Below are 16,521 nucleotides of genomic sequence, written 5' to 3'. Positions count from 1 at the left end.
ACTTGTTATTGCAAAGGCTTTAGTAACAATTAGGGCACGGGTCAAAGCCATATCCTTATGAGAGGTCTTCACTCAGTTTATTCCATATAATGGGTTCTCAGGAAAATCTGGAAAGACATACATGAACTGAAACAAAATAAAACAAATTGAAAAGTTGTAGATGATCAACTGTCAATGACAGTTATTCTCAGCAAGACAATGATCTAAGATAGCCCTGAAGGATTTATGATGAAAAATAGTATCCACCCCCAAAGAAATAACTGAAGGAGTCTGAATATACATTGAAGTATTTTAATTTTTTCTTTATTTTTCTTGTTTTTTTTTAAATTTTGGTCTATGTCTTCTTTTACAACATGATTAATAACATGAAATATGTTTTTTTATATATAAAACTATATCAAATTTCTTGCCTTCTCAGTTAAGAGAAGTGGGAGGGAAGGACAGGACTTGGAACTTAATTTTCCAATGAATGTTGAAAATTATTCTGACATAATTGGGGAAAATAAAATACTAAATAGGAAAAAAATAAAGAATGGATAGAAAGAATGGAAAGTTTCTGAAGACATATAAGGTATAATCTCTTAAACTTTTAAATGAGCAAGTGGAAGCTTGTAACTAACATTCAATCCACTCCTGGACTGTTTCTAACCTTCCAGGTTTTGAGACCATGCCCCTGAATGAATACTTTTCATTCCACCCCAACTTTGCAGCTCCCATTTGTGTGATGACTTCTCTGAAACCTAAGTTTCTTTAAGAGGGAAGGCAATGTGTTTTTGCATTTCCGATGCTGAGAACAGTACTTTGTACATAATATGTATTTGATCAATGCTTGTTACCTTGCTACAGCCCAACTGGACAATATAGCATATATCCTGGTGAATAAATAGCTGAACAGTGTTGCTAAGCATTTGTCTAAATAGTATCTCATTTGATCCTCCCAAAAACAAATTGGAAAATGAGATTAATAGAAAGAAAAAATACTTTTGTTTTGAAGATATTTACTATAAACAAGGAAGCTCCTATCTCACCTTCTTTGCCAGAACTGCATTCATGGCCTTCTTTTTCAAACTGCAGATGACAAGATTTAAGGTGGGGAGCATTAAAAAATAGAACATAAATACCAACAGGTTAAGTACAGAAGATGTGTCTAAAGTATGTTTTATGTACTCAATAAAGGAATCAGGGTGAGATATTGATTCATAAATCTGTGTACCATGTTTCTTCATAACAAAGAAGTCCTATGATTACTTTTTTAAATTTATAGCAATGAAGGAGAGATTAACCTCCTGTGTCATCTTTGATGACGTTTTCCATTAAGTTTCTGTTTGATACAGGAGTCAAACATCTTCTGTTGAAGATGTGTTTTAATTACCACCAGGCAGAATTTCCACCAATGGAAAGTCTTACCATAATTTGCCTTGCTGAGAGCACTCTAACAGTGGAAGGCTCAATTCTAAAAGTAATACGATCAGATGAATAATAATCATCTGGAGAGCATCCATTTAGGGTGAAGCAGGGAAAAACTTGAGGGAAAAGGATGCTATATTCAAGTACTTCCACAGCTACAATATGCTGTTATTAATTAATTAATCAATCAATTAATTCTGGATCCATTTTATTCTTCTTTGCCCTCAGTGGAAGACTCGGGAACAATACGTGGGAGTTAAAAAAGGCATGTTTATGCCTGATTCTCCCTCCCTAGAATTTCTGAAGCAAATGTTGGCTGTGTGTCTACCTCTTAGGGATATTATGAAAAAGAATTATTTTCAGGTTTCACCATTTACCCAACAAAATAGAAAAGATAACAAAATATGGGAATAGTTCATTTTAGAAGGTTTGGCAAAGTATCCCTGACCTTATAAGAAGTAATTTGCAATTTGGAGGAAAAAAACTGACTTGAAATGTTCATCCCTTGTGACCCAGCAGTCCCACTGCTAGGCAAAGAAAGTCAAGTGACAAGCAGAAAGATCGCATCAACAAGAAAATATTTTGCTGTAACAAAGAAGTAAAAACAAAATAAATGTCCATTAATTGTGGTAATGTTTGAACAGATGCTGGTGCAAGAATAGATTGGATTATTTAATGAATGCCATAAGAAATGGTGACTATGAAAGATGGGAAGATTATATGAAAAGGCACAAACTGATGCAAGCAGAGCCAAGAAAACAGCAGGGGTGTGCTAGTAAAATCTGCCTCTGGAGAAAAAACTCATGACAAACTTGAAGGTTTAATCTCTGAATTAAAGAAATTTTCCCAATCCCTTTTAAAATTACTACCTATCAATTAATAAACATTTATTACAAAACCATAAATCAAGCTTTGATTTATAGCAATTGCTGATTTCTGGAGTGGAATTGCTCCCACTGAAAATTTCACAATTGCCTCCCAAAAGCCAATTTGAGCTGATCCCATCCAGCACACATCTGGAAAACAGTATGCACAATGATTCATTAGAACAATGTAACTTGAAAGACCAATAAAATCAAAAGGGTTCGCTGCAAAACAAGAAAAATCAAGCTTAAGACTGGAGAAAAGAGTAGAAAATCAGCCTTCCTCTCTTTTTTGTAGAAATGAGAGGTATGTCTATGGAATACTAACTACATTGCTGGAATTCACTGATTATTTGGCTTATTTCATTGAATTCTTCCCTTCCAATTCTCCTGTCCACCTCCTCCCTTTCTTTTTCATCCCGCCTAGAGAGGGGAAAGAGGAAGGCTACTTTTGGCAGATGGAGGTAATATTGCCAACAAAAAATATCAATAAAATTTAAAATAAATGTTTGTTATTACTACACAACTTAATATCACAAAGAATCTGTTGATTATAGACATTTTATAAACACTTTCTTCACTGTCATGGGAAACATGGTGAAATGAGGAGAGGGCTGGGTTAAAGTCGGAGAACTTTGATCACATCTCACCTTTCATATTTATTACCTATGTCAGCTAACATTGCCACTGTGGGTCTCAATTGCAATATGAAAAGGATGGACTCTAAGGTCCCTTCCAAGTCTAAATCTTTTATTCTATCCAAAGGGGAAAAAGGGTTTATTTACCCAATCAATCTACTAACTCTTTTAATAAGACTACTTACTTGGTATGTGATGAAGGTGATTGATACACTAAGTCAACTACCACCTTTACACTGATGAATCTTGTCTCCTATCTTGGATTGCTCAGATTTTTCATTTGTAAAATATAGAAGTCAGAATTGATGCATTTGGGGTTTCCTTTTAGCCCATTCTTATATAATCTGATTTTCAAGTGGTTTGGTTTAATGAATGTCATATCCATGATGCTTACAGTATGAAGTCAGGATATCACTCCTTTCTGAAGTTTTGTGTTAAGACATTTTCATTTAGAAATATCAAAATTGTATATGGCATTTCAATCTCAATAATTTACAATTTTAGATTTTTTTTAAGTTCCTCCCACATCAAAATTTCCATGTCCTTCAAATGATTTGTCTTGCATGTAAATTGATTGCTTTGGGGAATTCAAGATGAATAATAGACCAGTAACACAAATCTGAAACTCATGTGAACTTTAGAGTTTTCAAGAATTTCCTGAGCCACTGAGAAGTTAATTGACCTGCTCAGGGTCTTCTAGTCAGTTTGTCAGGGGTTTGAACCCAGATCACCCAGATTCTAAAGCTTGTTCTTTGTCCTCTACATTTGTTGCTCTAGTTGATGATTCATTAAAATCTTTGTGCTTACTAATCATATGTCCTTCAATATTTGGAAAATGTACTATGAAAAAATTATATATTCTAATTTTTCTTATTCTAGTTGTTAGTCAAAAAAATAAATTCTGGGTTATAAAAATTAGGCCATACAGCTTACTTAATTGGCAGACTAATCTTACAGTGATGCCTTGAAAGAACAGTGTTATCTTTTTTCTTTACCTAACAAGTCCAGGAAAAAAAAATGTGGCATGAAAAATGTATGGGACGTGCAAGCAGAGAAGCCTCTGGAAATTTTTTAGAAAGAAAAATGAGCCTTCTCACTTGTCCCTAAGATAAATACTTCAAAGATTAGGGAGGTGATTGCTGCTAGACTTTTTATCATCTTTACTTTTTAAGGAACTGAAAATGTTCTCTTCTCTGGGGTTGGAACCATTTCAATTTTTATCATAACAAATTGCTCAGGGACAGATTTCTTAAAGTAGAAGAAAAAGTCTTATGGGACCCAGGATTCTGATTAACCTCAATAGATTATGGTTTCCCTTGTGCTCATATCACCTTGGTCACAATACAAGATCAGGGATAAACAATTACAGTTCTGTGTACAGCTTTACACATGGCTCTCTCCAGCAGTGGTTGGCAAACTTTTGTTCTCAATATATTTATTTTATTAAAATAATTGATAAGGTCAAAATGTGTTCATGATTTAGTGATAAAGGGTGATAACTTAAGCAAATTAAGAGAGCAAGCGATTTTCTACCTCTCAGAAAAGATAAGAATTTATGGCCAAAGAAGAACTAGAGAACATTATAAAATGCAAAATGGGTAGTTTTGATTATATTATATTAAAAAAAGGTTTTGTATAAACTGATTCAGCCAAGATTAAAAGGGAAGCAGAAAAGTGGGGAAAATTTACATTCAAAATTTCTGATAAAGACCTATTTTAAAAATAAAGAAAGAATTGACTCAAATTTATAAGAATACAAGCCATGCTCTAATTGATAACTGGTCAAAATATATGAACAGAAAATTTTCAAATGAAGAAATTAAAGTCATTTCTAGTTATATGAAAAAATTCTCTAAACCACTATTGATTAGAGAAATGGAAGTTAAGACAATTCTGAGGTACTACTTCACACTTCTCAGATTGGATAAGATGACAGACAAATATAATGATAAATGTGGGGGGGTAAGGAAGGGCATGGAAGAAATCTGGGACAGTAACACAATGTTGGTGGAATTGTGAACTAATCCAACCTTTCTAGAGAGCAATTTAGGACTATGCCCAAAAGGTCATAAAATTATGTCTACTCCTTGATATAGCAGTATCTCTACCGTGTCTGTATCCAAAAGATATAAAAAAGGAAAAAGAACCCATATGTGCAAAACTGTTTGCAGCAGCTCTTTTTGTAGTGGCAAGTAACTGGAAATTAAGTGGATGCCTAACAGTTGGGGAGTAGCTGAATAAAATATGATCTGTGAATAATTGAATATTTTTATTCTATAACAAATGATGAACAGATTGATTACAGAAAAGATGAGAAAGACTTGCATGATTCTGAGTGAAATGAGTAGAACAAGAGAAGATTATACACAACAACAACAAGATTATGTGGTCAACTGTGATGGACTTGGTTCTTCTCAGCAATGAGATGATTTAAGACAATGCCAATAGACTTGTGATGGAAAGAGCCATTTCCTTTCAAAGAAAAGACCTATGGCCAATGAATATAGATCACAACATAGATTTTCACCTTTTTTGTTTTCGCTTTTGTTGTTGTTTTTTTTTTTTCTCATTTTTCCTTTTTAATCTGATTTTTCTTACACAATATGATAAATATGAAAATATGTTTAGAAGAATCACATATGTTTAGTCTATATTGGATTATGTGCTGCCTTGGCGAAGAAGGGGAGAAAAAGAGAAAAAAATAGTTTTGGAACCATGGATGTTGTAAACTATCTTTGCACATATTTTGAAAAATAAAACCTTTTATTACTTTAAAAAATGAGGATATGTCAAAATAGTTTGTGAAAATGGGTTATATTTACAGATAATTTGTATACCCTTTGGGTTTCAGAAACTTCCAGAATTCTCTGGACCACATTTTGAAAATCATTGCTTAATAGTCTGATCAAGGAATGGTCCAGAATATCCTGACACTTTTCTGATAAGGACAATAGAAATGGGCAACAGGATACTTTTGAAATTACACAATAACAAAAGAGGAGGATATAAGCGTATTCTAGACTTGTTTCTATTTGGATCCTATTCTGACTCATTTTGTCACTGAGCTAGAATGGAAATAATTATGTTAGTATTATTTCTACTAAATGTTTAAGAAATTCAACATTTGTATTACTATATCCTAACTAGAACTATCACTATATACGTACATATGTATATGTGAGTGTGTATGTGTTTGTACACTCTAAATTTATGTACTTTCCACTCTAAAGGTGAGAGAAATGATTATAATTAATAACCAATGCTTTGGGAAGAATTAGATTTCTCCCTTTTTCATTTATTCTCATTTAAAGACCTTGATCTCTGATGGTTCAGATAGTGTTGTCTGCTGTCCAGAACCCTCTCAATTTAACAAAGAATCTCTATTCCAAGGTAGAATCCATTCAGTCAAGCTTAGGAAGCTATAGATCATTTTGTCTAGATTGTCCAAGTCTATAACATGGTTTCAGTATAAAGATAGTTTCTCTAAGAGTTACATGATGAATGGATCATCACATAGGATTTTCATCTTTTTTTGTTTTTGCTTTTGCTGTCGGCTTGTTTTTTCTCATTTCAACAGAATGATGTCATTCTTAGTCCCACATTGGAGTAAGTTCCTCTCATTATTAACCAGTCAGTTGATTGTCCTCTAGGATATAACCCTCTTCCATATATATATGTATATATATACACACCATGATTATCAGAGGGAGAGAAAGGAGAGAGAGACAGTCAGTCATATGACCATCCTATGATTAAAATGCTGGCATTATTAATAAAATAATTAAATTATGCAGAAATTATGTCTCTTGAAACTTTTGAAATTCCATACTGGTATGTGACAATTGAATATGCCAATTTCCAGACCAAATATGTTCCTTGCTCATGTATCTTCTGTGATCCTAAGTATCAAGAAACCTTTTTGACTGTGGGAAGGATCAGATAGCTCTCCTGTCCTATGTGTGAGAAAAAAAAGAAATAACCTGTACTGTGATTTTTTGGGAAGAAAGGTAAAAGGTGAAAATGAAGTATTCTTTTCAAAAATAATTTTTGTCCCCATCATGAAGGATGTCCAGAGAAGAGTTCAAAAGGAAGATAGCATCATCCTCTAGGTGATGAGGTTCTCCAGCTGTTCCTCTGTATATGACATTGTGGTGATTTTATCAAGCCTTGGAAGAAGAAAGAATCTCATATACAACAGTGTTTCCCCAAGTGTGGTTCAGAGAATCCTGGGGGTCTCTGAAACCCTTTCACAGGCTCTAAAAATTCAAAATAGTTTTTATTTCAAATGTGATAAATATCTATAAAAATAACCCACATACATACTCTTTTGACAGATCCTTGAAAATTTTAATAGTAAGATGTTGAGAATGAAAATTTTAGAACCACTGCTATAGGGGATCCACAATCATTTTAAAGATATTAACATACTACACAGGGAGGAAAAAAATAAAACTCAAGGATTTTTTAAATGCATGTTAAAGGTGATTTTTTAAATGCCATTCGTTCCTTCCTCTCTTGCTATTTTCTTCTGTCCCTCTTTCCTTCCTTCTTTTTTCTTTTCTTTCTACAACATGGTAAGAGATATATAGTTTTAACTTCAAAAAAATTAATGATTTGAAATGGACAAGAAAATTAATGATTTGAAATGATGTCATGACCATTAAAGAACAAGCAATCTAATTCACTATTGATTAGAGAAATGCAAATTAAAACAATTCTGAGCTACCACCTCACACCTCTTAGATTGGCTAAAATGACAGGAAACAAATTATACCCAGATATGTGATGATGAAGAGGATAGACTCAGACTAGAAGATTCACTTTACCTTTAAGGTTCTCCAGGACCTGGCAAAGGTCTTGGCTATCACTTGGCACCCTCCTTCCTCGGGTAAGGTGGAAAGAATGAACCAGGAGATCAAGAGGCAACTCACTAAATTAGCATTGCTATTAATTAATACATGCAAAAATTGCGAACTTATTTATTCTGGTATAAGATTTTAGAAATATGTGTGCATGGATATTGAAATGTTGTTACTAGAAATTTAAATCTGTATTTGATTTGATTTTAAGTTAAAATTTTTGGTTTTTTGGTAACTTACCTAAAGAGCTCACATGTTTGTATCTCCTAATTAGATAAAATATATTAAAGCTACTATGTTGATTTCTAAATTATATATTGGATACTTTGTAAAAATTGTATGAGTTGTGCTTTAATATTTTGTCAGCACAGCTGGATATGCAGTGTCAATTTTGTGAAATTTTGTCCAAAGTTATTTAGATATTACCTATATTTTGAATCTTAGGATTTGTCTTGCATTCTAAAATGAAAGGGAAAAGGAGAAATAGATATGCTATAGTTAGTGGAGATGGGAGTGCAATAGTTCAGGCTGGGAAATTGCCTAAAAATGTGGTCTGCCTTTTCTAATAGAGCCTTCTAGTGCTAAATGCTCAAGAGATACTGCCTGAAACAGCAATTCCAAGAGGATGAAAAATGGGTTTGGGGAATAAACTCTTGCCAGTCTTGCAGCTATTTCCAAGGTTGAAAGATTTGGGAAATATTGAGACCAAAAGAAGAGGGCTCTGAGAGTTGCTCCTTCTCAAGTATCCCAAAGCAGGGTTATTAATATTCACCTCTATTCTCCAAAGCTGAAAGTATAAAAATCCTTACAAAAATAAAGGAATACTCAAATAACTATTCTTTGTGTTCAAATCTTCCCTCAAACATTTACCAACTGTGAAATCCAGGGCAAGTCGCTTAACTCTGTGTGCTTCAATTTCCTCATTTATAAAATGAATTGGAGAAGAAAATGGCAAACTACTCCAGTATTTTTGCCATGAAAATTCCAGATGGGATTCTAAAGAATCAGACATGATTGAAAGGACTCAACAACAAACTAATTGCAGTCAATAAATGTTACTGGTGACCCTATGTAAATGTGATATAGAGGATAATACTACCTAAATTTATCTACAGATTCAGTAGAATACTTTAGAAAGTGTGATGACTATTCTTTAAAAGTTTATTAAAAAAAAATTGTGGCATGGAAGAGTTCTCAAAGTTTTTTTGCATGGTCTTCTGAGGAAAGAACTAGAAGCAAAGGATGAACAAAGTTGGCTTAATATAAGATAATTTTCTATCAATTAAAACTATTCAAAAACTGGATTTAGAATGTCATAGAAGCCATTAGGTGGCACAATGCACGGAATGTTGGACTTGGAATAAGGAAGAGATGAATTTGAATCATACTGTGGGGATTAAAATTATCTCACCTACAATAAAAGAGATGGAGGCAAAACTGAACCAATGGAACTTTGTTAAAGGATCCGTAGTTCCCTTCAATGAAGTATACTTCAGATGTTCCTCATGATCTGAGATGTCTTCTCCTTCTAGGGCCTACTTTTTATAGGGCTAGATGGTCCAGTCATTTAACAATTTCATTGACTGACATGCACTTCATAAGCTAAAATAAGAAAAATAATACATGAACAAGGTTAGAAGTTGGGTGAAATAAGGAATAGCTTTCCAAAAGATGGACAGACTTCTTAATTTAGGCAGGAAGAAATGGTACAAGTTATCACAGTCAATGATAAGGTCATAAGATGACCACCTGCTCCTATTGAACAAGGTCAGAAGGTACAAAAATATTTTAGGGAATTTTCCATTTAGTTGTGTTCTCTGACATTCTGGGCTTGATCACCATGAAAAAAAAAGAAAAAAAAAACAAGGGTGGGGACCTTTAGTTGACTTTCTATAGTAAGTAAGTATATTTAGAATCTATACTTCCAACTCGGGGACCTTTTATACAAAACTTTTATGTGATTCTGTTAAATTATGTAATACTGACTGGAATTGAGTAGGGGTCCAATAAATCATTTCTCACACTAACTTAGATATTTTAGCTGTGTAATACTGTGGAAGTTATCCTCTCTGCCTCAGTTTTCTCATCTATAAAATGAGAATGATAATAGCATCTAATTTCTATGATTAACTTGGGAAGCAAATATGACAATATATATGCCATGAGACAATATATTATAAGCACATATAAAAATGTGCAACATATATAAAGTGTTTTGCAAATCTTAAAACACTATATAAATTCTGGCAACAAAAATAACCTGGATGAGACCCAGAGCAAAGAGTAAGAGGGCCCTGATCACATCTCTCCCTAAATGCTATGTTGAAAGCACCAAAATATTACATATCCCCAGAGCTAGCTATAAACATAACAGGATATAAAATCCTGAAGCTTAGGGGAGTGACACCTTCTTATAAGATATAGTCATCCCCTTAATAACTGTATACACCAAAAGAGGCAAAGATCCCATGATCCCATTATTGTGTACCCCAAAGAAATTGAAGGTGGGAAAAAAAGCTGTTATCTTTCTTTTATAGCAACATAATTTGCTATAGTGAAAATCAGAAAATAAGTTGTATCCTTAAGGAATACTTCAGCAAACTACCGGGTATGGATAAAATAAAGTAATCCACTATACTTATTGTAAATATATACATAAGTATATATAAATAATTTGCATTATATGACAAAGTAAAAAAGAGAAACTGGAGAAACAGAAAGTGTTGAGAGGCAAGATAATTCTGAAAAACAACAGAATGCTGGTCAAGTAGCCCTTATTGGTTTGAGATCATTGAGGTGATAATGCATTTCCTTCCTTTTAGAGCAGTTTATTGTAAAAGGTGCTTTTACAGTAACTGACCATCACTAAATTAGTATCTCATATTTTTTATGTGTCAGTTTTCTGTTGAGAAGCTAATGATGTGTCAAACCACAATGTATGATTAAACGAAATGCTGAACCTAGAGTTGTTATGATGAGAAAAGGGAGTCTGCTATTAAAATAACAATTTGAAATATGAAAAAGAAAAATATTTATGAGACACAATGTCAGTATCTACCAGCCTTGAAATTTTCATGTAGATGGCTCACTGAGCTCCTCAGAGAAATAGAACCCATATAACAATGACAATTGTTTTTATAAAATCAGCTCAATCTGTTATTTAACATTCATTTATTTTAAGCACATCTTGAGTTTCAAGCACTGAGCTAAGAATAACTTTATCTCAATTGAAATATAAAATGTTCATCCTTTCCTCCCTAATATTTTTTGGTATATTCTGAGATATATATTTCTAGAGTGGAACTGACAAAGAATCATAGAGAAATATCAACAAATGGTCTGTCTTTATGCCCCAACTAGACAAATTGTCCATGTTAAATTAATAAATACACTTTCAGATTTACTAACCCTGTCTCCTGTGTTTCTTTGTTATCTACCTAAATTACTCTGACAAAAATGACCATTAAGCTACAGGACTGCCAGGAATAGAAAAGCATGTAGTGAAAAGCACAGCAGACATGGACTCTAAAGATTTGACATCAAGTGCAGGTTCTATCTATGTGTGTATGACTCTGGGCAAGTTATATCATCCCTGAATCTTTTTGGTCTCCAAAACATGAGAAAAATGGACTTGGCAAGTGGTGTCAAATATTCACCCTACTAACACTGCCACTTGTGACAGAACAAGATTAAATTATGAGTGGAAAATATTTTAGCAAAATGAATAAAATACAAGCAAAAATATTATTTATAATAGACAGCTTGCAGATATTCTGATGATAAGTTAGTGACTGTTTCTATATATGTTTCACACAGTTGGGCTGGATGACCTTTCAAACTAATTACAACTCTAACCTAACATCCTATTTTCTGAAATTAATTAGTCTTCTATGACCTTAGGTATCTCATCACTAAAATGGGGGTGCTGGTTAGGTATTATTTAAAGTTTCTTATTTTAAACTAAGACTGAAGCAGATAATGAGTCCCAAAGCATAATTGCCAAAGTTTAATGATCTTTAAAGGCATCAGTTTTTGGCCCCATATTTCCTAAATACAACATGAAGGTAAAGAATATATTTGTCAATTTTCCAAGATCCTTAGTGGCTCATTACACTTAGTTTTCCTCTCTTTTGTGTCCCACAGGATCCCATTCTAGGCTCTATGTGACCTGGGTCTGAGTGCTACTACATTACAAAACACCAACATCTCTCCTTCAAATTCTTAATCCTTTTCAAGGACTGACAATAAGAAAGAAATAGTAAAGCCTAAGGCTAATTGGAGTCTAATTGGAGAGAGAATGTTTGCAAATTCTTCAGAAGTACTTTCACCTGGCCTCTGCTACCATAAACCAATCATCTATTCTCTAAAATGCATTTTCCTTTCCCAGTTCAGAAAACTGAGGCCAGCAGAGAAGTAGGAATTTGCTTGTAATTACCCAATTTAAAAGGGTAAAACCCAGAAAGCTTAAGGAAGTTGATTGTTGATTCGAGATCATCCATGAGTTATTTGCCTTTTAGAATCCCTGTACTTGAAGTCCAGCAAACTAGGCATCCCAGCTTGTGTTTCCAGAAATGTGAGATGATCAGAATGCATTATTCTCTCTCTCTCTCTCTCTCTCTCTCTCTCTCTCTCTCTCTCTCTCTCTCTCTCTCTCTCTCTCTCTCTCTCTCTCTCTCTTTCTCTCTCTGTCTCTCTCTCTCTCCCTTCCTCCCTCCCCCTCTCCTTCTCCCTCCCCCCTCTCTCTCTCCCTCTCTCTCTTTCTCCCCTCCTTTTCTCTTTCTCTCCCCTCCCTTTCTCTTTCTCTTTTTCTCCCCCCCCCCGCCATCCTCTCTCTGTTCTCTCTTTCTTTGTCTCTGTCTGTTTCTGTCTCTCTGTCACACAGACACACACCACAAAGTTCAGAATTTCATACATCCTTCTATTCCTTTCCCTAGTCTTCATTAAAGTCAATTTTTCTTTCTTTCCCATAGGAACTTAATATCAAATATCATCACTGAACTCTCATGAAATCATCTATCTTCTTTATTATGCTGCAACTTTATTGTGTTATTTATGCAAATGTTATGAAAAAATAACTTGCAATTTATCATCACCATTATTTTCAAAGAATAGATTATGTTCCCTTATCCATTCAAAGTGTTGGAAAGCTTTATCTGCCTCCATTGTGAGCTCCTCTGTTTTTTCCTCATCACCTACTAAATGAAAGAATAATCCAAGATTCTGGTTCTTTCCTTTCTTCCATTATTGTCTTTTGTCGAGCTGACACCTTGAAAGTTTAACTCTTACCAAACTCCAACTTGATCACTCCATATATACATATAGGTAAGTATGTATTCAAATATATTGAAATATAAAGAGAGAACCCATATGGAATTAGAACTGAAAGGTACCTTAGAACTCATTTTTTCTAATCTCCTCATTTTACTTATAAGGAAACTAAGTTATAGGGAGGAGAATAATGATCAAGGTTACCCAGTGGAAGATACAGGGCTTGAATATCGATCCTTTAACTCTAACTCCAGCATATCTTCCCAATGTAATCTAATCTTTAAATTATACTTATTTATTTATTTTAATTTATTATTTAATTTAATTTAAATTATAGTCTATGAGATCAATCAAAAGATTTGATAGGTTACTTCCATTCACACAGACTCTATGATCCAGCCAAACTGACATTCCTGATGTTTTTCACACATATCCCCCATCTCTGTGTCTTTGCTTTAATTGGAACCCTCTTCTGATTTATTATAGCCACCTCTCAGAATTTCTTCTTTTCTTCTAAACTTAGTTTAAATTCACTTTCATTTTCTGGATCTCCTTAGCTACTAGTCCCCCAAATTGTTTTATTAATCATTTATGCTGAATATATTGAGATGGAGCTATGCTACCTCTATCTACAGAATGTAAAATTCTCAAGGACATAAGCTTTCATATTTGCATTTGTATCCAAAATGCTTTTTGCAGTTTCTGGTATATAATAGATATTTTGATAAATGTTTTTGTTGATTGATTGCCTTCTGCAGATCCCCTCAAATTAAGGTTATCATATCCCCACATGTATCACTTCTTAGTTTCTATTGTTATTGTTATAGTTGTAACTGTTAATATTATATTATTATTATTGACACTATCAGTCTCTTACTTACTTTGGTTGAAATCATTGTGTTACCTTTGATTTCTTCCTTCCAGTCAATCTACTCACCTAAATGATTGCTAAGTTGTATTAGTACTACCCTTGCAGCATCTCTCCCATTTATTTCTTTGCCTTTTGTTTTCATTTGTGAGTCAGCTACCAGTCCCCCACTCTACTAAAAACCTTCCTTCCTAACAAAGAAAAAGTGTTCTTCAAACTGAGTGACAACTCCATCTGATAGTCTGTTACTTTCTGCAATATTGCCCTGTCACTTCAAGGAAAGGAATTAGATCTATCTCATTACTCTTTAGCTCCCATCCTTTCTTCCTATTTTCACTGTCAAGATAATATTTTTCTACTTATTTTTAGGTTACAACATTAGAATAATCTAATTCCCCTCATTGGCTTTATCTCCACTCAAATCTGAATTAAAATCATTGCTAGATTAATCTCTTTTCTACATTGTCTGCTAAAAACATCAAAACAAGGGGAAAAGTCCCTTCCATCCCTCTACATTGTCTATGCAGGGTTTCTTAAACTTTTTCCATTAGTGACCTCCTTTTTACCCAAGCAATTTTTACATGAGCACAGCTATATAGAGATATAAAATAGGTATACAAATCAAAGATTTGCTGGTAATATGTCATTATTTTGTGATCATATTCAGTTAAAAGATCCCTTACAGGGTCATAAACCATAGTTTAAAAAGCTGGGATCTGTATAACAAAGTTTAAACTCTCACCTTGGCATTCAAGCCATACATACTGTGGTCCAATTTATTTTCTCAGGATTATCTCCCACTCTTACCATGTAATATAATGAAATATGAATCTGACCACAAGTGCTCTTTTCTATCCCCACCCCAGTGTAGCTGTAAAATCTAGTATTCTTACTTAGGCTTTGAAGGGACTGCACACAGACTCCCACCCTATTGCCACAGACTAGCTCCAATTCCTCACTGGTGTCCCTGGACTGAGAGGTCCAGAAGCCTCCAGCACTGCTGCTAATTCAGAGGTTCTGCCTTGCTGATGCTGGGATCAGGGACAGAGCTGGTGCCAGGAAGGGATTGCACTGGAATTGTGCATTGAGATCCCATTCTAATGTCACAGACCTTTTCTCCTGAGCTACTAAGTTGACCTTACCTGGAAAATGTTCTACCCCATTTTGGGGGGTGTTCTGATGCTCTAAAATTTGTTTAGAGTCATTATTTAAAGAAATTTGGAGCTGTTTGGGGGAGAGGTTGGGCAAGTTCCTGCCTTTTCTCCGCCATCTTGGCTCCATCTCTAAAAACAGTACTTTAATATCAATTTTGATGTCTAATCATTGACAGCACTGATGATATTTTCTGATAATTCAATGTCTCTGTCTATACTTCATACCTTATTTCTCCCTTTTTCTCCTTCTAGGGAAAAAATGACCAATGTTACTATGGTGACTGAATTCATCCTCATGGGGTTCTCTGAGGTCCGGGAGCTGCAGATATTATATGCTGTGCTATTCCTATTAATTTATCTGGGAGCTCTGCTGGGAAATCTGCTCATCATTTCCCTTACCACTTTTGATGATCAGCTCCACACACCCATGTATTTTTTTCTGAAGCATTTGTCCTTTTTAGACCTCTGCTACATTTCCGTCACTGTTCCCAAATTCATCAGCAATACTCTGGCCAATAGCCACTCCATCTCTTTCCTAGGATGCATCATGCAAGTGTTTTTAGTGGTTTTCTTAGCCTGTACAGAATTAGCCTTGCTCACAGGGATGTCCTACGACCGTTTTGTGGCTATATGCCATCCCCTGCATTATGCAATCATCATGAAGAGAAGTACCTGTGTAAAGATAGCAGCTTCCTCATGGCTCAGTGGAGGACTTTCAGGTCTCCTGCACACAGCCACAAGCTTTTCCTTGCCTTTCTGTGATTCTACCAAGATTCATCAATTCTTTTGTGAGATTCCCCAAATTCTCAGACTTTCCTGCTCAGATGATTACTCAGCTGAATTTGGAGCCCTTGCTGTCACTTCTTCTTTGAGTTTTGTCTGTTTCTTCTTCATTGCCATCTCCTACATTCACATATTCTCAAAGGTTCTGAAGATCCCCTCTGGAGAGGGTCGATCTAAAGCTTTCTCCACTTGTATGCCTCATCTAATTGTTGTCACTATTTTTCTTCATAGTGCAGCAGTTGCCTACCTAAAACCAACCTCAACCTGTCCTTCTTTTGTGGACCTAATGGTGTCTGTCTTCTATACTATCCTGCCTCCTACTCTTAATCCCATTATCTACAGTCTGAGGAACAAGGACATTAAAGCTGCTCTGAGAAAGCTGGTGAGATCACTGTAATGCTCCCTTCGAATTTTGATTCCGCCAGTAGATTCAAGCCTTGAATGATTCAAAATGATAGAGGATTTTTTCATTAAAGGAGAGGAATAATACTACTTGCTTTTTATCACCACAATTCATGATCTTACTTTTTAATATTATAATATGCTGATTCTGGAGTCAGGAAAACCAGAGTTAAAACAAATCTGGTCTCAGATTGGTTTCATCTTTTTCTCATCATTCCCTCTGTTTCTTTTTCAGATGTCCTTGTCTTCCTCAATGCTCATGCCTCAGAGATGGTTGAT

At 34.5% G+C, this 16,521-nt stretch overlaps 1 protein-coding gene across 1 annotated transcript; it reads left to right on the top strand.

The window, feature by feature from the left end:
- Positions 1-15,316: 15,316 nt before the first annotated feature.
- Positions 15,317-16,237, top strand: LOC100927595 (olfactory receptor 14A16-like). The gene has a single exon (XM_023500123.1). It carries the CDS (start codon positions 15,317-15,319, stop codon positions 16,235-16,237), a length of 921 nt encoding a protein of 306 aa, XP_023355891.1.
- The last annotated feature ends 284 nt before the right edge of the window (positions 16,238-16,521 follow it).

Source organism: Sarcophilus harrisii, chromosome 3, assembly GCF_902635505.1.
Source record: "Sarcophilus harrisii chromosome 3, mSarHar1.11, whole genome shotgun sequence".
Taxonomy (NCBI): domain Eukaryota; kingdom Metazoa; phylum Chordata; class Mammalia; order Dasyuromorphia; family Dasyuridae; genus Sarcophilus; species Sarcophilus harrisii.
Note: the sequence above shows the minus strand (reverse complement) of the source record. Positions and strands in the feature narration are given on the sequence as shown.